The 26,902-nt window shown below is 39.5% G+C and overlaps 1 protein-coding gene across 1 annotated transcript in view; it reads right to left on the reverse strand.

Moving 5' to 3' along the window:
- SPRED1 (sprouty related EVH1 domain containing 1) overlaps positions 1 to 26,902 on the reverse strand; it is a 99,456-nt gene that overhangs the window by 22,210 nt on the left and 50,344 nt on the right. The window contains exons 3-4 of the mRNA XM_019551602.1: positions 7,158 to 7,326; positions 5,093 to 5,142 (exon numbers count right to left, since the gene is read on the reverse strand). Coding sequence (XP_019407147.1) covers positions 5,093 to 5,142; positions 7,158 to 7,326 — 219 coding nt within the window. The remainder of the gene's footprint in view (positions 1 to 5,092; positions 5,143 to 7,157; positions 7,327 to 26,902) is intronic.

A 26,902-nucleotide genomic window follows, 5' to 3' on the forward strand; every position in this document is an offset into this window, starting at 1 on the left:
GTATGGAAGTAGGAGATTTGCTTATATTTCATTATATATGATAAACACACTTAAAATCTTACTTTTGGTTTAGGATTCTTAATAAATTAAAATAAATTATATATAGACGTTTACATTTAGCGAAGAAAAAACTATGAAGGCCAGCCATTTTAGTTACAGATAACTGAAATGCAGAGACATGGATTCTTACTGATCAAATTAATCTTGTTTTCTTGCAAAAAAATCAAATGCAAGACCAAGCAACTGCCCATATATATGACCAATAAATAGGTTTGTCTCCTAAATGGGTTAAAAGCTCATCCATTAGAGCGTGCAAGCCTGCATGTATTTTTAAGGACACCCACCCACTCTGTACAGTCATACTGTACCCTAATTAGTCATACACACACTGGACCATATTAACCTTGGTCTCAACAGGGACTATAGATTCTCATCCCATTACCTGGAATAACTGTTGATCTATGTCCCTCCAAGTTTAATTGCCTTGTTCCTCTCAACTGATCTAATCAATCTACTTATTACACATCTTCAAAACATCTCCCTTTCCCTTCCATATAAAATCTTTTCTTTCTCCATTCCATTCTTAGCATCTGATGAAGTGGGTTGTTACCTATGAAAACTCTAAGGCAGTGATTCTCAACCAGGGTGATGCCAGATCCTTTGAAGTGTGCTGGGAGGTGTGAAGGGATTAACAGATAAACTAAGCAAATAAACCAGGCTCAAGTTGTCTGTCTGCATCATCCCCTACTGCCCAGCCCCTGTGTAAAAAGATAAGCACTGCAATATACAAGTTATTTTTTAAAATTTAGTGCCATTCAAGTCTCAGAAGTTGATGAAACTTGAAGTCCCAAGTCCAAAAAAGTGGAGAACCACTGCTCTAAAAGTGCCAGCCACCTTGCCCTACCTTCTGCCTGAATTAAGACTAACAGTCAGAATCACCAATTAGTAATTAGTTTAGTACCTAAACAAACAATAAATGGTATTCAACTTAAGAGACTTAATAAAAGTATACTAACATTTTTCCAACAATAAGCTATTGAAAGACTAATAGCAGAATTTAACCACTTATGGCAATAACTAGTATTTTAATGCTTGCAAGCAAAATAAAACCTACATGGTAAGAGTGCAGCCAGATAAAGTCTCAGAACGTGAGATGGCAGTAGCTTAAATAGACGGCAGTTTTAATCCCACTTTAGTCATTTAATACAATCATGCCATTCTTAAATTGAATAGCAATTTTGGAAAAACAAAAGTAGTGCCAATTAAAAAAAAAAAAGATCACTTTTTAGTTTTAGTAAAGTACTTTATGTTTGAAAAAGAACATCTAAAGCAGGGGTATCAAACTTATCTGGCTCTGCAGACCAGATGAGTGGCATGAGGCTGGTCCAAAGGCTGGAGCAGGCCCATGGAGCCCCTTCTCATATGCCTAATCCAATGCATGCAGCACCCACCTGGACTGGTCCAGGATGTCCGTCAGCGAGCAATGTGAGCTGCACAGCCTGGGACACCTACCCCAGTTAGCGGTGCGTGGCCAGTCCTGTGCATTGTGTGGGTCAATGGGGCAGCATCTAGTGCCAGGTTAGGAACCTCCATGACCACATATTTGACTCTCCTGATTTAAAGCAGCCACATAAAAGTGATCTTTCCTGAAAGTCAAATTAGACTGGCTTGCAATGAAAAGGGTGCCTTACCACTACCAACTAGATTTGATTGCCAATTAGGAATCTTTTTATTGTTCACTAATTATGAGAGGACAGTTTTATACTTAAAGTCACTAGCCTAGGAAGTATGAGTTCACAAATCCTTTCTTTCCTCTAGCTAGAGAATCATGGTGCGACTACAGACTACTTATTTTTTCCCTTAAGCTTCATTTGTAAAAGGAGTGATACTGATAACTGTTTCTGCAAAGACTGAGGAACTGCTTCTTCCTCTTAGCAGCAAAACTAATTAATAATTGTAACAACTTATCAAGAATGCAGTGTACTCTCCATCCCCAATACTCAAAAAGCAAAGTTGGACAGTTTTCTTTAAAAAACGATTTGCTACAGTTTAAACAAGAATTAATGCAGAGAAATCTATACAAGGGGTTCAGAGCAGATGATCACAAAGGTTGCTCTGTGTTAAAAAAATAACTAAGTAAATGGTGCTTTACTTTAAACTCCACATGCCCACACACCAAACACAATGCATGCCCAAAAGATGCATCGCATTAATTGGACCCAGCTCATCCAATGTCTGTACAGATTGGACGCTTTAGTGGGGCTTTTTTAGCACTTTTATCCAATAGCTGATTGAATCAGCTATTGAATCAGCCATTAGATAAAAGTGCCAAAAAGCCCTGCTGAAGTGCCTGATCAATACACACTATGCAGAGCTGGGTCAGACTAGCACACTGCTTCTTCCAGTAAAGCATAGGTTTGGGTTTTTTTTCCTCCACATCTGTCAGCAGCCACTGAGTTTGTAATGGAGGAATCAAAGGAAAACAAACAACCAAACAAACAACCAACCAACCAGGAGCATCTTCCTAATGATTTTTCATATATTTCAGTTATATGGGCTACTTTGTCACTTGCTATTTTCTCATAGGAACTCTTATCCTTTTGTAAGGCAGGCAGGCATTACATTTTATTTCATCTTCCAGCATATTTAATTTTCAATATTTTGCAATCTGTGTTTCCTTTATTGGGAACTTGTGGGCTCAAATGTGCCTTTGCTACCCTGATAATATCCCCAGATGTTTCAGCAGCAGCAGACCCTATGCTGCAACTTACTTGGTTTAATTTAAAAAAGGAAAGTCAGAATGAAAACAAAGAAATGACAGATACTTGAAACAATTGCAAAGGAAGATGTTTCTAGATTATTATTAAATTTAGCTCTTACGAATTAAATGGATTTCATAATAGAAAGGAATGCATATTTAACAGCTCTATATTAGCAAATACTACAGAAGTCAATCAGGCATGACATATAGCTCTTTGCTATGAATTCCTATACTTAGTAGAATAACTAGAGAATATTTACTGAAACCTCTAATAAAATGTGAATGTATATTATATATTTGTAATGTTTTAAAATTTTCGCTGTACATGTATACAGAGGATTTGCGTGGTATGAGCTATTACAGAAGTCTACACAAAATTGTTCGTTAGAAGATAAAAATTTAACAGAACCTATTATATACATGTCAGGAAAATATTTTTGAAACATTGGGGAAATTGTCTAGACAACAAAAAATAGACAATTTTACCAAAAGTCAGAATTTTGCTGAAAGAAGATGAATTCTGTGCAAATGTAAATTTTATAACATTGCTTTTTGTGGCAGTTTCTTGTAAGGTTGAAAACAAGTTTCTCTCCTCTGAAACACTATATGGTCTAATAATACTGTTGGAACTACTTGAGTGATAGATACAACTATACAGGGACAAATTCAATATTGCTGCATGTGTAACAATAAAATAGTAGTTTAAAAATAAAATGCTTGATTTCTCTATGATTAAACCAAATATTGCACTTTTAACTACATCCACTTTTAACTAAGTTACAGTGCAGATTAAAAAAACTGGAGCTTATTTTATTTTAACACTTCCCACTGCCCCAAATTAAAATGCTTGCATGGTCAGATAAGTGTCACATTCAATTTTCAGGCTCTCTTTCAGTAATTAGGAGGATAGCTTATGAAAGGCCTTTGTTTCTTCAAATACAGTACTTGGATATCTCCACTTACAATCCACTTCCAGTTTTTTCCTTATATTGGAATACCACCTCTTTAATTATTGTTTGATTCATAATCAATTTCTCATATGTTACAAATCATCCACTAATCTTATCTTTGCCATTTTCTACATTTCAATGCCTTACCTTACCTGTATAAACTGGTTAAAAAATGTGTACAGCAACAATCTAACGTAATGCATAAGAAAAAAATCTCTTTAAAAAGTTGCTTTAGAATACCACTAGTTTTGAGTGACTCTTAAATCTTTAAAGAGAATGTGGTATGTAAATAATTAATCCTTTATTTAAATGATGCATTTGAAAGGTGAAAAATAAAATGCATGAGTGGGAGAAGTCAAGACTGCCTTTGTATTTCCCAAAGTAGTTGAGGCTAGAAGACCTGTCTGTATACTTATAAGTGAAGGAAAACCAGATTGTCTAACATAGCAATGACATGTTTTTTTATTACAAAGAAACTTGGAATATTTAAAATAACAAATCAAAATCTCACTGTATTCAATGGCAGCCCTTTGGTAAGGTATCATTATTTTGTGGTACTTGAAGAGGAAACTTGTTACTCCTTTTAATGTTGTTTGTAAAAATTGCTCAAGGACAGTTAAAAAAAAAAAAAAATCCTGTAGTGTTGCCAGGATCAATAGCACTTCTAAAAGCTGCTTATGGACAGTTTTAATTTTGCCACAAGTTTTATTTAAAATTATGTGAAATTCTGCAATTGAGCACCGATATCATTCTTTTCTTTGAACCGGATCCTTAGCAGCATTTCCTCTATGACTCTTTAACCTTTATGTTATTTCCCGACTCCTCCCTACACCCAAATCACTCGCAGTGCCAGCAGAACATACTGTTATATAATGAAATCCTGTTAGCAAATAAAAGTCCTGGATTTTGTAGGTCAGTCCTGGCTGGTTGGTGAAAATTGAAACAAGAGTCCCAGAATCAAAAGGGCGTTGGCTGCAGTCTAGTGTGGAGGTGGACTGGCATGGTGCAACTGACTGCCTGGTGCACTATAGCACTCTGCCTCCCTGCCAGACTGCACCCTGCATATCTGCCTCTGCTTGCAGCAGCAGCAGCACTGTTAACTTGGGGGCAGTGCCCCAGACTTCCTTATATGGTCACCCTATATATAGTGCTACAAATTAACATTGGTCTGTAGCCTAAAATAGGAGTTGGACTGTATAATATGTTTCTTCCAAAAAGGTGACTTATAAAACTTGTTTTGAGAACTCATTTTGAATCATTAAAACTTGAAACTTCTTTGGTAGTAACAAGAATGAGCCAAACAACAACAACAACAACAGTCATGTAAAGATAATTTTCTCAAAACTTAAGTATATGATTGATATAAAGTTAAAGTACTTACTTGATAGCTATCTTCAGATGCCTCAGCTTCACTTTGTGATGGTGGACAACCTATGAAAACATTGCAAGAATGTGGTCATTTTTTTCATTTTAATTTCTTCCAAAAACATTTAATACACAAAAGCTAGACATACACATACCATGTTACTGCAGATACAATGTTTATTAACCACAGTGATGTCTCCAGCATTAATTAGAAGAGAGTTCCTTCTTTCAGATTAATAGATTTAAAACCCGAATGCAGGTTTACTTACAGTAATTGTAAATATATTTCATGCTACATCATCATACTAGGCATCTTGAGCTCCCAAAATTACAGGGGCAAGGTAATAAAGAGAGGAGAGCAATGTGCACTCAGAATGTTATAGATTAGTCTTTCATTTTCTTTTTTTTTTTTTTTTTAGAGACCTGGATGCCAGTATAGAAAGCAGCACATCTCAACACAAATCATCTAGCACAGGAGAAAATAATTAATATTTTTCCTTTGAAAGAATAAGCATCCCTCTGTTATGCATACTTCATGCTAGTGAAAAACATACTTAAAATATATATTAAATGGATTTTTCTGTATACAGTTCTCCATTATTTGAAGTTACTACTTATATATATACGGAAGGGAACACTTAAATATTGATTCTCCCACTCCCCAACCTATTTACTGTGTTTCTACCTTACATTTAACAGTCTTTGTTTTCCTTGTTTGCCTGTTTCATGAAGCAGCCATAGACAGAGCTCTAGGACTCTTTTTAATATTTAGCATAACATGTTTTTCTGTAAGTATCAGATAAAACACTTGTACTCAGAACTATTAGAAAAGTGTCATTAAAAAACCCAAACAAACCTCAACTAAGTGTCTAAGCAGACAGAGATAGTATTCTAAGGATGTCAGAGCAATCAGCATTACAGTTTACACCCTAAGAACACAAACTGACATACTGCCAGGAAATGCTAGAGCAGGGGTGAGGAAAAATGGCAGATCCAGCCAGTGGCTGAACTCCATTTCCCAGCAGCCCCTGTCCACACTACCCTGGCCAGTCTTCATGGAGACCCCAGGGGCAGCAGGGCCATGACAGCCCAGCACTCCCAGGGTCTTCAGGAAGAATGGCTTGGAGCAGTGCTGGCAGGGTGTGCAGCTGGGTGGGGACCTGCTCCAGGATCTTGCGACAGTGACATCACAGGGCTGGAGCTGGGGCAGAGCTTCGCTCCGCAGTCTGCACACCTTTGACCGCAGAACCATGGACACTAGCCATAGTGGTGCGGACAGAGCATGCTGGGAAATGGAGTCTGCCACAGGCCCAATCCAGCCTGTGGGCTGGATACTGCCCACCCCTGTGCTAGAGTATATTCCCTCATGCATACAAAAAAGGACCAGCATTGGGAAAAGACAGTCTAGCAGTTAGAAAACAAAACAAAACTAGGAATCTAGGGATATGTTCAAATCAGCACCCTTACAGGCTTCTGATATGATGTGCAGTAAGGCACTAAATCTTTGGGCCTTCATTTCCTCATCTGTAAAACGGAAAAAATGCTAAATCACTCAGGCCCCCACTACACGTTACGTATATTATACAATTAACTGGTTAATCGTATAATAAATTTAGACAGGCCACACTTGCAAAGTAATTATCATACAATTAACTGATTAATAGCACGATAAATTTAGACTAGCACAGGTACAAAATAATAGTCATTTTTATCATGTGATAATCTAGGTATATTCTATAGATATTCTATAAAGAGAGCCAATCAGCTATAAAGTTAGTGCTTGGAAAAAAAGATCTCATCTACTCTCTAGCTAGTTTCTATCCAGCTTTAATTTGAACATGTATCAGGGCCCTCAGGGATGTTTGAAAATACATTAATTAGAGTTTCTAAAATATTTGAGAATTCTTTCTTAGAAGATTCTGCTACGTATTATCGTCTGTCCAACCATTATAACCATATGCTGTAGGCTAGTCCAAATAATGAAATACCTTCAGAGAATTAAATCAAAACACTCTTGGATGACATCACATCAGATTTATATGGATAAATTAAAAAACTACAAGTCAAACTAAGATACATACCTTGAGAGATATCCTCTACAGCCCTACGAATACCCCTGTCAAATGCTCTTGCATCAGCAGGACTCTGAAAGGTGAGGCCAAACTTTTTGTCATCAATCTTCCAGTGATGAAAAGTTGGGGTAACTTTGTTGTAAATGAGGTCTTTCTTTAATGTACATTCCAAGACCACCTTCCAAAGAGAGAAAAACAAAGATTTTAGCTGAAAAATATATTAAATATATCTGAAGAAAGAACAGTCATCATTCTGGGTAATTTTACTTCAGATCCAATTCTTTAAAAAACACAAAAAAACCCAAAACTTCTGTTTCAATTTTTTCCAGTTGCAAGAAAGCCGTTTCATCACTGTTTAAACTAGGAGCAGCCAATCTGCAGCACAAATGCCACAAGTGGCAGTGGTAGCCTCGGTGTGTGACATGGCAATTGGAGAAGGGACAGGCAGCACAGTGGCAGACAGGGCAAGGAGCAGAAAACAGGGAAGATCAGATAGGGAGCATAGAACAGGAAGCAAAAGGCAGAGCTGAAGATTGGGTAAGGAGCACAGGGTAGGAAGCAGGAAGTAGAACAAATGGGTCAGGCAGGTGAAGGGGATTGGAGTAGTATTCAGGAAATGCTTCAAATTAGCCCTGGACCCATCTATCAAAAATCTTGGTTCCCACTGATTTAAGTGAAACGCAGGTCTAAACTTGGGCAGGAAAGTTTAAATGGTTAAACTATAATTATATTTATACTGTTAATGTATTACAGTAAACAGTTAACAGAATAATTTTTCTGAAGCACAGCTTGCATTTGCTAAGGTGAAGTTAATTTCATCAGATTTTCAACATAATTGTGTGGATTATTGCATGGTTTACCAGTACTGCAGAGCAGTGTTGCGTGTCGCTCAGCCCAACCCATACGTATACGCGTTATAAGTTACTCAACTGATATAACAAGAAGAGTTTAAATGGCTACATTTTTTAATGAAATTTACATCCATAGTTTAAGCCAGCAGCTTGTGATGGCAAAGGAGTGTTTACACAAAATAAAATTAATTATGACCATAATAGATTAAAATGACAATGTTTTAAAACAATTTTTATCTAGCAATTATAAATACTTCCTGAAAGAAGAATATTTCCTTGCAAGAAAAATCCCTCATTACTAGTGTACAATGGTTGTACCAGGAATGCACTACCCACATTTTAATATACGTCTTCTGCAATTTCTAAGGAAACTAACAAAAACTACCAGACTACAAATTTTCTTAATAAAAATATGTTGTATTTTCAACTTACAAAAAATACTGTGTTCTTCAGTCTAGCCAGGTTTTTCCCTATTGCCAGAGCTCCATATATAAAATTGCTTTAGGCCAGGTAAAGACATTATACTTTTGCTGGTATAGGTGATCAGAAACCAATCTATAACTGAAGTGCAGTGTACACTGACTGGTTAAAAAATAGCAGAACCCAGTCTATGATTTGCACCCTGCCCTTCCTCCCTCCCACCCAAAGGGCTAATGTGTGTAAACTACACAGCTTACAGAAAACTGCACAACTTAGACTGATTCTGCCTCAGGCTTTTTGAATGTCTGTACCTAGCCTTTGAGTATACTGCACTGAATGTTAGAATTTATCTTAAGTCCTTTTGTCTAACACTTTTTCTAATCTGTTTTGAAGGGTATAGTTTGATGAAACTTCCTCTGCTTCCCCTGCAACATGATTAAACAGTTAAAGAATTAAATTATGTTTGTAACTCTTCTAAATTCTTCCAAAATGATTTTTACACCAACGTGGAATGCAGGAATCTCCATCTTTGGAGGTTTTTTAAGGTCCAGCTAGACAAAGCCTTGGTTGGGATGATATAGTTGGGGATGGTCCTGCTTTCCGCAGGGGTTTGGACTAGATGACCTCCTGAGGACCCTTCCAAACCTAATTTTCTATAATTCTATACTGAGGTATACTATGTATACTTCTCCCTTGAAGAAGCAAACTAAGGCCTGCTGGGTTTTTGGTCATATCCATGTTGGTCTAAGGACATAGGCAGGTGAGGTTCTTTGGGGAGATGTGGTATCTTTTATTAAACCAAATGAGTAGTTGGAAAAAGGTTCTTAGCAAGCTTTTGGGTGTAATCGCCTTTCTTTAGACATATGGAGTCTCCCATGACTTCCTATTCCTGAAGAACAGTGATTGAGCCCAAAAGCTTGCTAAGAACTTTTTGTCAACTACTCAGTTGGTCCAATGAAAGATAGTCACATCTACCCAAAGAACCTTGCCAAAGTAAGGCCTTTCTTATATATGCATGGAAGTGTGCTGACAAAAAATACCTAAATCTGATATAGACAACTGTTGTGTATGAAAGCTCATGCTTCTTTGAACCACTTAGCTTTTAAGTGGGCATGTTACCTTACCTCCTCTAGGGGAAACAAAGTAACAGTATAGTAATAAAAAAACAAAAACAAAAACAAAACACTTGATTTTTATTCTGCAGACTACTGCCATGTCCCTTTTCACACTAGTGATTAAAGTTTTCTCTCATGAAAAACACCTTTATTTTGGATTCTAATTCCCATCCTCTCCAAAGTGTATGCTTAATCTGCCCTGGCCCCCCAACCTAGGTTTTTTTGCATTGTTTGCGCCTCCTTTTGTTTAAAAGTCTGCCTAATATCAGACTGTAAATTTTATACGGGTTACACCCTGAGTCAGCTCATCCATGAATATTGCCATCTAAAACCTTGAAGAAATTAAATGAAGAAATGGAGAGGGGGGAAATATCCTTGCATTATATTCAATAAATATGGCAGGGAAGTCTATTTTAAGAGAAAGGTCCTCTACAAAACAGTTACTTTATGCAGAAAATTAGCATTTTTGAACAATAGATAGTTATACAATGTATATCACCAGACTAAAAACTTTGTTGCCAAATTGTACTGCTGTCCACAACTCAATTCTTGCCTGGTATAGAGGAAGGGGTGTTTTTTTTTTTGTTTTGTTCCTTGGTAAGCTTGTTTTATGGAATATGTATATGTCCAATATATTTGAACTACATAATCTCCTAAACCTGGTTTTAAAAATTGTGATAAAAGTCTAATCTGCAATCACATAGGGAATCCATAAGCCTCAGGGTAATGCTTTCCCCTCTGAAGTATAGAGAATGTTTTTTTTTTAAACAAACAAAGGAAAGCAAGCAGCCACAACATATTCTTCATTTCTACAAAACCACCAAGTCCCTTTGTGCCAACACAAACTAGTTTAGGTTTTTTAGCAGGCCACTTCAATGAAGCACTTTGAGATCTACATGTAAGAGTTATATAAGTGTTCTATGATCTTTGTTGATGTAGAGTAAAACAGAAGTTCCCAAGCTCTGCATCTGATGCTACAACACCAAGATTTCTGAATAGACTGAAGAAATATTTTTCTTTCTAGAGCTTCTAGTCTTGCTCCTCTACATGAGTCGCTGTTCAGCACTAAACTATGAAGGTTGGGTCAATAATCAGTGATCATACCTACTCTATGTTTGGAAGAGTGAAGGACAATGGGAATACATAGATGGATAGTTTGGGCCTTTAATAAGTTATGCTGCTGGACAAATTACATAAGGATAATTTGCTCCCATATCTGAAATGGTACTGAGGGCTACCACCTGTTTTTAAGGGGTTTATTTTAAAAAAACCTCAAACTCAATACAGTGCAGAGGCTTTTCAAATAGGTGGATTAAAATATTCCATACAGGAAAACAGAATTACAGAGAATGGCTACTTTGCTATGGGTTGGAATCTACAGCATGCAAGAACTAAAATTCCTTAAGACTTCGTGACCAAAGACCTTGAACTCTTCCAATGCTAAAATATTTATTTGCATTCGCACCACATTTCAATTTCATATTTAGGTTTTATTAGGGACCATCTACCATGAGTACACCAGTTCATATTGTTGTCCATAGGCTCAGGAAAACTGAATTGATAATGATACAATTCCTCCACTTTAATACTTAATTGAAAATGCAGAATACTCAGTCTTGGGTACCAGAACTGAAAGAAATCATTCTCAGAATTTAGGCTCAGTTTGACATCACACACAATTTTGCATCCATTCAATGATTCAGTGATTAAAAACTAAAACATGGTAAGCAGTTAGGAGTTTGTGGTATGTGGGTTTAATGATGAGCAATTTAAAGAATAGCGTCAGGTGGCATTACGTGGCTACAGGTGATGGGACTACAGGAGGAGAGAAACGGGTTGCAAATGTAGTAGTGTTCTGTGCATGCAATAGTCAGCTAGACCATAAAGCGTACATAATCACCTTCTCCAACACAAAGGCAGAATGAGACCGTGTATGGTATGAATGAGACATGGAGACATTGGTCAAAGCAGATGAAATTAAGTTGGCTCACAGAGATATTTTGTTTTCACCTCCTCATTTTTAAAATCTGGTTTTTAACAAATGTCCCAGTCTGGAAGGACATGAGATAATGCAGAGCTAAGAGAGACCCACTTGTAACAAAGTATTTATCACTGAATATATATATATATATATTTTTTTTTTTTTAAAAGGCAAAAGGAAATGTTTCCTGCAGGAGTTGTAACAGACCCAGATACCAGCTGTGCTTCCTCATCAACACCATACCAAACATATAGATTATAACATCTGGGGTTCATTTATCTGCTCCTCTGCTCATGTTATATATACCATCACCCACTTACAGTTCTCCCTTACTCTCTACATTAGATAGGTGGGGAAATCTCTATGTCACTGACCTCAGACAGGAAAAACTTTCTTAAAAATAACACTGAAAAAAACCAACACTTGAATGTCAAATTACAGAACAAGAAATAATCCACAGACTGGACTGTGTTAAGTATAGCCTCAAAAGGGACTATGAATTCTTGTCCCATTATCTGTTTTAGCTTTCATAACCCCTATGCCTCTCTGTGGGTTAATTACTTTGTTAGTCTCTTTCAATCTCCTTAATCTATTGACCTTCATCTCTCTCAACAGTGCCCCCCTCCTTTCCTTATCTTTTGTATTTAAATGACATTCTTCCCTTTCTACACAGTATCCCTGCAAGTCCATTCATCGTATCTAGCAAAATAAGCTACAAAAGCTAATGCCTCTCTGAATTAGTTTATAAAGGTGCCACCCTGCCCTACTTTCTGTGTAACTTCAGGCTAAAACGATTAACATTTTATCTACACAGGTTAGGAATCATATCATATTCTTTAAACACCTCCCCACCCATACATTGTGAAAGAGGAACAGAATATGATCATGGCGGTGCTTTGAAGAGTCTGGAGCATGGCACTGTTAACGGAGCCAATGAAAGAATCACATACATGGTTTATTGCCCAAGATCTCGACAGTTTTACGATTGGTACAGCAGCTTTCGGCAGGTAACAGATGACTTGTTCATCTCTCTCGTTCTTCATACTCTGGCTTCATGCTTCCCTATAATTCCCACATCCCCACTCCTGCAGCTTTGCTCTTATAAAGAAAGCAGCTTCCTGAATGCGCTGCACACTACTTTGGTTTTATAATCTAAGCTGCACTTGGAACTAGGCCACAAAGCTGCACTACACCCCTGTTCTGCTGGACTCATATACCATACTTTTGGCCCAATTAGTCAAAACCTCTTCCCATCTACTTTTGGCCGTTTCTGCCTTTATACATAAATGGTGTATATATACAATTTGCATTTTTCCTGGATCCTGGAGGTTTAAATAGAGATTATTTTCAGGGCCCATTACTTCATAACTGACCTGGATGAGAAAGTGAGAAGGAAAACAGAACCTTTCCAAATTCCAGAACAAACACAGAGATCAGGGTTTAGACCCTCCCTTACTCTCCGATAGTGAGACAACCCCATTACAACCCCTGACTCCTATGAAAGCAAGGGTTTCAGACATAAAGCAAAGAGGGTGGGATTCTCCCTTAATTCCCAAGCATCATCTTTACACTTATCTGCGGGGATTAATTTAATTGAATATTGCATTCCATATTTGTTCCTCTATACTAAAGGGATAGTGGAGGATGCCAAGCACTAGTTGGGATAAATGTTTAGTAACTGAGGCTTCTTGAGGTACAACCAGAATCCTGGTTTGCTTCCTCAAACATGAAAAATAGGGGTGAATCTGGAGAGACAGAAAGAGAGAGAGAGAAAATGAATGAATCTGGCTCTGGCCCCTGCTTCCCTTCCCCACTACCAAATGCAATGAAAAATAGTTTTGGGTGTATTTCTGAAACCCTTCATCAAATAACCCCAAATTTAGACCACTAAAGCCAGGTCTACCTCGAGTCACCTGTGTCTGTAACTATATGTCTGTATGTGTGAGTGGCATGAATAAGCAAATGCCATTTGCTAACTTAGCTTGTATCCCAGCTGGCTTTGATTTTGAGCCTGATCTAATATTTCATTGATCTGAATGCTACAGCCTCATAAGAGTTAGAGCAAGGAACTAATGCATTTTATTAAAAACACAATGGATGGAACTAAAAGTTAAAGAAAAAGCTGTAACACTTAACCCCCTCCCCCCAAAACTCAGCTCCTGGCAGACAGACAAAACTATTTTATTTTCTGAGTGTAAAGTCTCAAAGTAGCAAGGTTTTAAAACTTAGGAAGAAGAGGCTCTAATACAAACGGAGCTATGTATTGAAATAGTAAACACAGCTTTCCTTTCCACAGTTATATAAAGTTCATTTTGAATACCTTGGTGGATTGCATTTTCAAAATTTCACTTACATTGGAAGGGATTGGCCAAGCCATTTGACTTAGGTAGGCAAGACGACATCTGTATAAACTGAAACATAATTACAAAGCCACACTTTCAAATAAATTACTTTTGCATGATAATGTTATTAGTGTCTAAGACACTTATATCATTGCCTAGTTTTTTCAATGGTCTACAAAAAGAACTCTAATTTGGTGTAAACATCTGCTTTGATACTATTTTTCCCATTATTGACAACTTCTAAACACTGGAAGCCAATTACACAAATAAAAGTGTGGTATACAACTGGTATATAAACGTGATTCTAACAGATAACATCACTACATGTGGATAGGTATAACTAGATCAAAAATCTACAGTTTAATTCAGCAAACCACTCAAAAGTGTTGTTTTACTTGTCTGGGTAATCCCATTAAAACCAGTAAAGTAACTCATAGCCCAGATCTATTTGCAAATCCACTAACACACAGGGAGAAACAGAACAAAGCACATACTACAAATGATGACCCACTATGCTATTACAGTAACCTGCCTACAATCATGGGATATAATTACATGCAACAGGAAAATGTTTAAATTTGCAGGAGTGAAGTCACCTTGGTCAAATGCAACTAAAATTAATGCGAAAACACTTCCCCAGGTGTTACATGGACACAGTCATCAGAGAACACCTGGTATCGATGCTACGAAGCCCTGCGAAAATGTCCATTAGAGCTTGCTACGACCAGTTTAAGAACTAGAGCCAGCCAGCCTTATTCACAAGGTGCACCCTATTCTTTTGCATAGCCCCGAACAATTTCAAGAAGCCCCCAGGTCATGAGACTTCCCTTAGGTCCCTTATCTATTTAACCCCACAGAAAGAAAGGTTTTTTGCTTTGAAGTCAAAAGACTCCTACGAGATGGCAGGGGACTGAGACCCTGTCACTCTGTAGTACATGTGGATGGTGAACCATAATTTAGTACTGCAGCTGGTATCTCAACCAGCAACATTTTTGTAGCATTTCCACCATTTTGTAGTACTGTAGGTGATGTAGATGTCCATCTGCTCAACTTCTGTAGTGCTACAGGCATTTATAGTACTACAAGTGTCACATCTGTCCAGGGCCCCTCTGTTTTGAAAACTAGTACCTTTGAGAACCAAGGCAACTGCCAGGGAAGCTGGCAGGTCACAAAATCTTGTGTATATGTGTATCCCTTGAAGAAAGATTTGGTTTCCTTGTCAGTCCTGGGGCTGAGAAGATGCAAGTGGAGGTTCTCTAATATATGGCTTATTATACTTGGTGTGATGAAGGGGTGGCCACCTAAAGTTTGGAAGATCCAACAAATCCCCTAGACCAGTTCACTTTATAATTTTAATTTTACATGATTGTGGCTACCTTTGCCGAAAATAAGGACTGAAAGCTCCACCGAAGCAATTGGAAGGATAGGGAGATGCATGTTTGATGAGTGGCAGCAGTATTTTTTTTTTCCTGCCTTCTCTCTAGTCTGCAACATCTAAAGTGAAATTGCAGCCCCAAATGGTGAATTTTGGACAGGTGGAAAATTAAGGGGTGAAGCAGAAGGCAAGACTGTAGAGCAGATCTCTAAGTAAGATCTGTTTCAGGCACAGCTCTCTTCTGTGCTTCAGAGGCAGGCACATTTACTTGATGGTGTCCATTCTGCTTCCTCTTTACAATAATCCTTTGGGCGGGAAAGGGGGAGTGGGGCTGCTAAATAAAAACTGGCTGCATGAGAGTTTGCTTTGAGCCATCTGGTTGCTCACCTGCTTCTTAGTCCCAACTCTTCAGAACTGTTCTCCATCTACAGTTATTTTGTGAGTGGAAGTCTGCTCAGAGGATGACAAGCAGAAGCCCTGTAGAGCCAGCTTGCTCTGGTTAGCTCAAGGTAATTCAGGCACCCTGACTTGAGACAGAAAGGCCTGCTGAAATGCCTTTCTGAGGTGGTTTGTGTTTCCCTATGCAATGAAGAAGGGACTGGCAAAACCCCAAAGCAATCCCATCTGTTACAGGCCCAGCCTGCAATTGTCAAAGGCACAAATCTGCATCTTCGCTCATGTACGCTGTTGAGTAAAGTTCATACGGATTTAAGGCTTGTTCTTCAGAGATCTGCCACAGTATACAATGCAGTGGGGAGCAGAGGATACAAAGTTGCTGAATTAAAGACAACAGAGGGAGGAAAAAATAGCCTGGGAAGAGCTATCCTAGAAACACAGCTACCATTTTAAGAAATTCCTTTTCATCCTATTTTTTAGTTTTAAATTGGGGTTGGGACTGATTTTACTTATTTCTTTAGTCTGTTAAATTGGTAAATGTCTATATTTTACAGACTTCTACCAATAAATTTCAAGAATGCTGGAAGTGACAAGTAAAATTTGCTATGCATGCTGTGAATGCAAGTTCAAGGCCTCCAATATCTTTACCATGAAGTCAAAAACACAAAATAAATGAACAACCAGCCCAAGCTCTATTTGCAACTAATATTCTGGTATCTTGAACTTGCATGAGTCAAGAAAATTCAGATGCTCTGTCCAAGCCATACTCCTTTTTAAGGGTTTGCATCTTGAAATGAATAGAATTTGTACATTTAATTCACTCAATTACTTATGAAAATATACCATCCTTCAAAGCTCAATAAGAGGATTAAAAACCTAATATTAAGCGCCCTCCCTTTTAAAAAAAAATTGGCCCATGCATATTAAAAAAATACAGTTAACAATGAAAAGTTATTTAGCTTTCCAATATCTTTGCAAAGCAACTTTGTTTCAACTTAAAAAGTTAAAAACAATTATAGCTCATAAGACTACAAACACTTATGCACATACTTGACTTTTAGCACACAAAATGTTTTATTCACTTCACTACAATCCTGTAAGTTAAATGTTTGCAAGATCAGAACCATAATTTTTAATATTTTAGTAGTTTTGAAGTAGTTAAATAACATTCCACTGAAATACCAATCTTTATAAATTAGCTGATACTACAGCAACAAATAGCACTAATTTTCAAATTAGCAAAACTGCTATCTTGCTGCAGTATAGGTGATTTTATCAGCAGTGGGCTATTAACCATTTCTACTGTATGTTTACAATGTATACTCACTACCACAACTCCTTTTAAGGGAAAAACACGTTTTCTACATCTAAATATTGTTTCACTTAAGTTGTGTACTTGCTGGCTTCTTATTAAGAGAAATAGTAGGATTGTTTATTAAAAAAAAAAAAAAAAAAAATGGGAAAAAAGTGTATGTTGTAAACTTATAAGAACAAAGATGGCACAGTGGATTAAATGTCTTGTTTAGGAATTTGCATGCTAGAACACATGTATACATGTGTTTCTTTTTCCCCTGGTAGCATGAAAGCTTATGGCTTTGTTGCTTATGAATTTAGCTAGTAATCTTTTTCTAAGTCCTTAACTCATCAGAAGAAACCAACCAAACAAAACAATAGAAGTGCTAAAAAGTGGTGGATTTATAGACTATACTGGCTCTTACACAAATTCATTTTTCTCTCTTCAGCTAATTAAATAGAAAATAAATGTTTTTAACCCTCTTCCATCTGTCATACATAATAAATATGCCAAGTAAACCTGCCACCTTTTGGGGGTGTAGGTGGGAGGGGGGCATGCTGAGTTGCAACTGCTGGGAAGGACTAGAGAAAGGTACAAAATATAATAGGAAAGCAAAAAAAAAAAAAAAAGAAAAAAATCAGTAGAAATAAGAGTTTCTCTTTTAACAAAGTAAAATCTACAGAATTTCAAGGATTACAAGCTTAAGTCTAATGTATGGTTAAACCTGCTGTATTAAGACTGAAGTGAGCCTATGTAAATACAGACAGAGTAGCAGACCTGACCAGGTTAGAGTGGAGTGTAATTGTTTCAAGCAGACTGACTGGAGCCAGATCTAGGAAGGTGAGGGTAATAAAGGAGGAAATGTGCAATTATGTCAAGGGTATTTTGTGAAACAACTTTACATTCCAACATGGAACTAAACAAATGGGGCAAATCAGCTCCGGAAAGCTCAGTCCTTTTCTTTTACGGCACAGCTGGAAAGAGGTGGCACCCTTCCCCCTCTTTATAATAGTCTAATGGTTAGAGGATACTTGTAAAACAGTGGGATTACCCTTAATGCCAAAGAGAGAATTGCATCTCAAATCTCCCACCTCATATGCTATTTTGGGACAGAGGCACACGCCTCCTATTTGCAAGGTAAAACTGTTTATATAGCAGCAGCTGATAGTATACAGCCCATAGGCTGGATCTGGTCTGTGAAGCTACTGAACTTGGCCCATGGAGCTAGAAAATTCTGCCTGTGCCTGCACCAGGGCTGAGCAGTGAAGAGCTGTGTGGGGGGTCAGGCAACTTCCAGTTGTGCCCATGCCACTGATGCTTCTCTCCAGCCTCCCAGGTCCAGTCCAGTGTGGGCTGGGTGGTTTCAGTGGTGCATCAGTGGTAGGGGGCTTTGCCTGCACCACCACCGCCTTTCCCAATCCTCTGCTCCCTGTCACTTCTCCCCCTGAATCCCTCACCAGCTGTAGCCCAAGCACAGCTTCCAGCTGGTTGGGAGCTATGCTGGGGCTAGGCAGCTTCCAGCTGCACCCATCCTGCAGACAGATGGTGGGGAAAAGTGGCAGCAGTTTGTAGATACCTGGTCCCAGAGCAGAAACCCCTAGAACTGGATACTGTGCCCACACCATAGCTGTGGAGGGCCAGAGGCTAGGAAAAGTGGCAGCATAGGCTCAGCTCCCAGCTGCCTGCCCTGGCATAGGCACAGGGGAAGCCCCCTGCCACTAACGTGCTGCTGAAGCCACTTGGACCACGCAGGACTGGGGCCAAGTTGTTCTGGCTCATAATTTGTAAAGGGCTGCAATCCTCCGATTTAAAAGGGACTAAAAATATAAACATCTTTTAAAGTTTCTGAGCAAGGGTGTCAGCTTATTTGGCCCAGGCTGGAGAAGTGGTGTGGGGCTGATCCATGGGCCAAATCAAGCTCATTGATCCCCTTCCTTCCTGCTTCTTCTCCCTCTCCCCCAGCACAGCTGATCCAGCAGCTGCTCCTGCCAGTCTGGGACACATGCTGTGTATGGTGCAAGTCCCAGACAAGCTAGAGCAGTTGCCAGGTTACGTATACTGGGGTACTGACCCTGCACCACAAGCATGCACTGTGCCCTGTGTCGGCCTGCTTAGACCCAGGGCAGCATCTGGGACTGAAAGCTCTGCAGGCCAGATCTGGCCTGTGGGCTGTACGTTTGATACCCCTGGTTTAAAAAAATATATATTTTTCCTTCTTTACCGTCATATTTTTCACATACAGCTTTCCCCTGAAACCAGTCCCCCAAAATTAGGGGGTGTGTATACTGATTTTCTGACTGAGATAGAAATATTCTGGTTTGATTCCTGCTCCACAGTGCAGCAACAGTTGCATTACTATTCAGGAAGCTGAGGGAGTCAGTTGACTTAATGGCTCATTGTACTTCGCTCCAGAGATGTTAATGACTGTCTATCCTTTTTAATAGTCCTGATGTTCCTCTAATCAAGGTAACTTTTCTTCTGGAAATGCTGTCATCTGCTAGCTGCTTCTTAAGTCTCTTTCCTTATTTCACAGCCTTGGAGACTCCTTGGCTGCCTATACATGTTTTTTCATGTTGTAATTAGAATACTCCACCATGTATTAAACCCTTATGCATTTTAAAACAGGTGCAGGGCACTTTATCTGAAGCTTATTCAATGAGATTATACAATAAGTGTCCTGCTACCATTTTAAAATGCACAAGGGCTTAATACACATGACAGTGAGCAGTTTTAATTAGAACAGATGTCATAGATTCATAGAAGTTAGGGTCAGAAGGGACCTCCACAGATCATCGACTCCGACCCCCTGCATAGACAGGAAAGAGTGCTGGGTTCAGATGACCCCAGCCAGGTGCTCATCCAACCTCGTCTTGAAGAACCCCAGGGTAGGGGAGAACACTACCTCCCTTGGGAGCCCATTCCAGATTTTGGCCACTAACTGTGAAGAAGTTCCTCCTAATGTTCAGTCTAAATCTGCTCTCTGCTAGCTTATGGACATTATTTCTTGTGGCCCCCAGGGGCACCTTGGTGAGCAGAGCCTCACCAATTCCCTTCTGCACCCTCATGATGAATTTATAGGTAGCCACAAGGTCGCCTCTCAGCCTTCTCTTGTGGAGGCTGAAGAGGTCCAGGTGCCCTAGTCTCTCCTCATAGGGCTTGGCCTGTAAGCCCTTAATCATATGAGTGGCCCTTCTCTGGACCCTCTCCAGGTTATCCACATTCCTCTTGAAGTGCAGTGCCCAAAACTGCACACAGTATTCCAACTGCGGCCTGACCAGCGGCTGATAAAGGGGAAGTATCACCTTGGTTCTGTTTGTCATGCATCTGCTGATGCATGATAAAGTGCAGTTAGCTTTTCTGATGACTTCGTCACACTGACGACTCATGTTCATCTTGGAGTCCACTAGGACTCCCAAGATCCCTTTCCACTTCCGTGCCACCCAGCAGGTCATTTCCTAGGTAGTAGGTGTGCTGGACATTTTTCCTCCCTAGGTGCACCACTTCGCATTTCTCCTTGTTAAATTGCATTTTATTGTTTTCTGCCCATTTGTCCAACCTGTCCAGGTCTGCCTGTAGTTGTGCCCTGCCCTCCAGTGTACTTCTCCCCAGAGTTTTGTATCATCCGCAAACTTGGACAGAGTACACTTCACTCCCTCATCCAAGTCGCTGATGAAGACATTAAAGAGTATCGGTCCATGGACCGAGCCCTGCAGGACCCCACTACCCACTCCCTTCCAGGTTGATACCGACCCATCCACTACCACTCTCTGTCTGGGAACTGCTCTACTTACAATGCCACCCACACCCGAGCACATGCATAGGCAGCCCTTAGCTTTTTTCAAACTCATAGATCTACCTATGAAGACCAGTTTTTAGCAACAGCTAACAATTCAGCTATAGTTAAGCAGGAAAAGGAGGGTTAGTCAGCTGAAGATTAGTTCTGTCCTCATAATTCTGGACAAAACCTTTTTTCCTTTATTCTGCCTTTCAAGAAGAAGGTACATATTGAACCCAGTGACACACAGGGCAGCAACATCAGGAGCAGAGAACAGGCCAGCCAATAGGGGAGTTTGAGTAGAGAGTTCACTGGAAAAGTTTGCTTGGACATTTTCTTTCTTATCCTTTTGTCACTGTAAACTTGCTAAGTGGAGGCAGGTAAAGGAGAAAGAGGAAATTTCTCAGGAAGTACCTGCAGAAAAGGAAGAAAAAGCAAGCAAGAGAATCAACAGGCTGGCTGAAAGAAGTTGCAGTGCCTCTGCCACTATCAATTCGTGCTTTGCCTGTACCTATACAGACTCTCTCCAGACATGGCCACTAGTCACCAAGGCTTCCACCCAGGTTCTAGTCTGGTTCTGCAGGGACTGCAGCCTGCATGTCCCTGCTGAAGACAGCCAAGCAGGGGAGTGCTTGCAGTGTGAGAGGTGCCTCTCAGTGGATTCTCTCAGGAATCGAGTAAGGGAGCTGCAGGAGCAGGTGGATAGGCTCAGAAGCACCTGGAAGCCCAAGGCCTTTGTGACTTCATGCACAACAACACCTCCCCCTTCATATAAAGAGGGATAGCCACCCCATTTCTGAAAATAATTCTTTCAACAGATGCTTCATTGTAAACTCAAGTATTTATAATATTAAGCAGATATAGTAATGGGAAGGGAATTCTTGATATTTGGGCTCCAAACCTTCAAAAGTTTTATATACATGCTTAAAAGTTTAATCACTTGAGTATTCTCACTGGATCTATTGGGACGCTTCACCTGCTCAACTCTGCAGAACTGAAGCCTTAAATCAAAATGTTAAAAATATTTTTTAAATGTTTTTTTGAGAAATCCTGTGAAAAGAATACTGGAGAGAAGAGGGAAAAAAAAAAAGAACTGGGTAAACATGGCATGTTTGAACACAGCATTATAGGACCCTTCAAAAAGCAGCTGTAAAACATGTTACTACATAGAAAAGATTAAAACCTAAACAGTTCTAAGCATCACTGATCTGTTCCTTGCTAGAGTCCCTCTCAGGCAATTTCACTGCCTGATCATCCTCATGTACTTTAGTTATCAGTCAGCTCTGGGGGTCTTGTTTCTTTTATCCAAACAGATGTCCTAAATTGCCCAGGGTATCTGATCTTTCCTGTTGAATCACTACACATTAGCTTTTGCCTACAAACAGCCTTTCTTTGAAGTCAGGACAATATAAGTACATAAGCAACTAATTCTGTTGCCAAACACCTATTGCCATAATAAGTATCACAGTAACTTTTTCTCTGTTTGGACTGGAATCTGTTGTTCAGGGCTTCCCCGCCACACTGCCTTCAATCCAAGCTGGGCAAATTAACTTCTTGCCTGCATTCCAATCAACTTTCTTCATTTACCAATGTTGAGTTTAAGCAGCACCTTTGCTGGAACTTTTGTAAATATAAAAGTAAGTTCCCTTAACTCTCCTAGGCTCTCCTACATCTCACTATAGTTCAGTAAGGGGCTCAGGGGTGATCTGATGGCCACCTACAAGTTTATCTGGGGTGACCACCAGTACTGGGGGAACGTTTGTTCACCACAGCGCCCCAAGGGATGATGAGGTTAAACGGTTATAAACTACTACAACACCGTTTCAGGCTGGACATAAATAAAGAAGAATTTCTTTACTGTCTGAGCCCCCAAGGTCTGGAATAGCTTGTCATCAGAGGTGGTTCAAGCACCTACACTGAACATCTTCAGGAGTAAATTGGATGCTTATCTTGCTGGGATCCTATGACCCCAGCTGACTTCCTGCCCTTTGGGCAGGAGGCTGGACTTGATGATCTTCTGAGGTCCCTTCCAGCCCTAATGTCTATGAAATCTATGAAGGTCCAACATTTTTGGCAGTGGGGGACACTAATTGGACCCATACCCTTCTCCAAGTTCTACTCTGATCCCCTTCCCCAGCCCAGTCTGCTGCTCTGCTCTGCCCTATCTGCCACTGTGTTACTGGTCCTACAGCAGATCAGCTGTGAGCTACATGCAGAAAGTGCACGGACACTTGTGCTTGAGGATGTCCTCACCTACCCCTAGTAATCAGCTGAATATGGGCTATATGAGGGAGAAGCTACAAACTCACTCTTGGTTGAAGGTTGCATGCATTGCTTTCAGTCAGGTTCAGTCCTAAATGAAATCCAAAAGATATCTGAGAACTGCAGCTAAATTATGCAAATTACACCTGCAGACCAAGTTCTCCAAAACTTCCTCATATGACCTATTAGTGGAGGATCCTCTAAATTCTCACCAGAAAACTACTAAAAAGTGTTGAGTAACTATATTCTAGGAAAAGAGAATGCTGAAACCTCAAGGCTGCATGAAGGCTTAAGACTGTGAAGAACAAGGGCCATGGCAGGGCTTTTCATTGAATCATAGAAAATTAGGGTTGTCAGGGACCTCACGTGGTCATCTAGTTCAACCCCCTGCTCAAAGCAGGACCATCCCCACCTAGATTATTACAGCCAGAGCTTTGTCAAGCTGGGCCTTAAAAACTCCCCAGGATGGAGATTCCACAACCTCTCTGGGTAACTTTTTCCAGTGCTTCATCACCCTCCTAGTAAGACAGTTTTTCCTAATATCTAAACTAAACCTCACTTTGAGGACCTGCTCCATGATTTTTCCAGGAACCAAGGTGAGGCTGACTGGTGTGTAGTTTCCCAGATCCTCCTATGTCCCTTTCTTAAAGATGAGCACTATATTTGCCCCTTTCCAATCATCCATGACATCTCACCACAAGTTTTCAAAGATAATGGCCAGTGGCTCTGCAACCATAATGGCCAACTCTCTCAGCATCCTCAGATTCTTGAGCCCACATGGCTGCATTTTCAGGCTGAGGTTGAGGGGCCCACACCCAGCCTTGAACTTGTAGTCTTCCAGTCACTGGCACCGAACAAAGGCCCCTGAACCACCCCTGTTGTGTGTTTGTGTTTTTATACCTCTGGAGCCCCAGGCATTAGACAGTGGTCTTTTTGGTCTCCCAATACTTTATATTCCATTTTTTGTGAGGTTCATCATCTTTTGGGGACTTTTGCTGTCCCATGCTCTAAAGTGAAACAGAGTCTAATTCAGTCCCCTGTGATGCTAACTTTGCCACCTGCTTTGCAGACAATATCTCCTGTACCTGGCAGGACTTGGGGACAACCACTTTTACAGGAGAGTCAGAATTCAGGGTTGACGAAGCACAGTCTTGTCCTGTTTATATGGATTAGTTTAACTTGGTATCACCCACTAATGTAGAGGGTAGGATAAGGGTGACCATCTTTGTATTGGACCTGTGTCTGTCTTGACTTGTAAAAGCCAGCCAGGGGAAACTGGGTACACTGCTGGATGAGGTTGTCAATGCCTCCCTTTGGGAGGGCAGGGTACCCAAATTTCTTAATTAAACCCTGGAAGACTAGACAATGTCAAAAGTCTGGGGCTAAAGACTGCTCATGTCAGATGCAAAACTCTGCTTTGAGAAGATATCGCTTTGAACCACCATTGATGGAACCAATTCTGCTATATGATCAGATTTTAGCTAACTTGGTATCAAACCCCCTCTGCACTCTAGCTCATTACAGTGTAGCAAGTCTGTTGATAAAAGAAGAAAAAAACAGCACCCCCCCACCCCACATTTAACAAGATCCAAATATCATAGATTGAAATTTGAAGAAACTCAAAGTGAAAGTACACTGCAAATTTAACAGTGAGGGTCACATACCATTGGAATTGAATATACTGTATTACTAGTTCAAGATTGGATGGCTTTTCAAAGCAGATTCTCTATTGCATCTAGAGGTTATAAAACACAATGCAGGAATTATTCGGTGAAATTCTGTGGCCTGCGTTTTGCAAGTAGTCAAATTAAATAAGCATTAGGATCCCACCTAGTCTTATACTTTGAAAAGAAGATGCTCTTGTGTAACTGCTGGATTTCAACTGAGTAATCTGGGACCTAATACACACATTCTTCAGATTCAAGCTAGCACACACCTATATTTTGTTTGCTAAATGGCTGGATGATGGTTTGGTCTTAAATAAGTGATGTGAAAACTACCACCATAAAAACAATTACTTGATTAAAGAACAGAGGGGCCTTGGTTGATCCAACACTTTCTGCTATTGTGCCTATTAAAAACCTTGTAAACTAGACATCTCTTGGTTGTTCTAAAAAGTTCCTTGGTAAGATGTTGAATCTCATGGATTCTACTTACAGGTAATAAATACAACAATACCATTTCTTTGAAAGACAGGTCCCTCCTTAATGAGTTTCTGAGGTGGTATGAAGACTTTTTTCCATCAAGTGACAAACCCTTTAAGACTATTCATTATTAAGTAAAATCTGCTGAGCAGAGCTCAGAGATCCAATGATACAAACAGTATCTTTGAGACAGTTTGAGGAATAAGGTTTGAAGGATACTGCTTGACATTGGTAATTGTTCTCTCGATTCTGCATATCACAGCGTGTCAGTGACATAAATGTAAGGGAACAGAGAAACAGTCTCTTCAGTCAGATAAATCACAAAAACCCTTGAGAAGCAATCTGAGCCAGAAGGGCTGGTTTATCTATTTAAAGTAAAGGACCTTAATTACTGCTACATTAAAATTAGCCCTGATATTTTCTTTTAATATCCCCAAAAGAACCTTGAACAAAAACTGAAGGACCTCTTGTTCTCTAGAACTAGAATAATGGATATAACAGCAATATACTGGCAGGCCTGAAAAGGGGAAGAAAAGACAGAAAAGAAGAAAAACATTTTCTGTTTCTATGAAGTACCTCCCCACTTCGAAAGTTCACTTATTTCGGAAGGGAGAGAAGAGACAAAAATGTCTTCAGATGAGAAACTTCAAATGGAAGCCTCTATGGCACATGGAAACAGGGAGCAGAGGATGAAAACAGAGCACAGACTACAAAGGCTTGCAAGTCATGGGACAGAAAAAACATTTTTACTAAACTTGTCTGCAAAGTCTTTTTGGGATCTGACTGCAGTAGTATTCGCAAAGCTTTTCCTTTGCTGAGAGAAAGCTTGACTGAGATAAAGAAAGTTGTTTCTGTAGTCCAAAAGGTTAGTTGACTTGTCACCATGAATCAGGAAACATATATGAATTTTACCAAGCTACAAAAAGGCTCACGGGTAATTCTGGTCATATAGTTACAATTGACTAGTAAAAGATAAACATGGAAATCTCCTCACCACCCTGAAGAACAAACAAAGAAGTGGGAAATGTGCTTTCATTATATATTAAGCAAACCTCCACCAAACAAAATTCAACTTTGACAACAATAGAAGAACTCAATGTTAACTGTACAGAAATCACCTTGGAAGAGCTTAACTGCTGTCAACAAACTAGAGAACTATAAAAGGCAGCAGGGCAGGATAAGATCATTACAGACATGCTCAAAATAAGTAGCACAGAGTTTCAGTAGCATTTCTTTTCACATAGAATAGACAATTTGCCATGGAAAAACAGGAAAAAGGGCTCATCATAAAAAACACTTAGGATAAGGGAAAGGGACCCAAGGGACTAAATTGGTGAGAGATTATTCTTTTTTCTTAGAAACCAGGATATTCCTAATGATAGCCATCTCTATAAGCATCCATAAATTAAAATGCAGCAAAAATTACTGCTGCTAAACAATTAGATCTTGTAATCAAACAAATATAAACTAAAGTCAATTATCCATCCAGGATTCCACCATCTTAGAAGGAAGACCTTCGAGTATTGTTGATGAGCTTACTCACCTAGGCAGTATCTTCCATAGCAACTATATTTACTCTGTAGCAGCTAGAGTGGGCAGACAAGCAAAGCTTTTCAAAAGTTTCTCTCAATGAGGAAATGTAGCACCATCTGCGGTAGCACTAAGCAGCAAATCTCTATTAGCAAGCTTCTGTGAGTATTGGAGTCATGGGAGGGTGGCAAGATTGGCCAAATCAATTCAATAATTCTCAATGTAAATGCATACAGTGGAGAATCGAAGCCATCAGCATGGGGGGGGGG

The sequence above is a fragment of the Crocodylus porosus genome, unplaced genomic scaffold (genome assembly GCF_001723895.1).
Source record: "Crocodylus porosus isolate Cpor-Errol unplaced genomic scaffold, CroPor_comp1, whole genome shotgun sequence".
Classification (NCBI taxonomy): Eukaryota; Metazoa; Chordata; order Crocodylia; family Crocodylidae; genus Crocodylus; species Crocodylus porosus.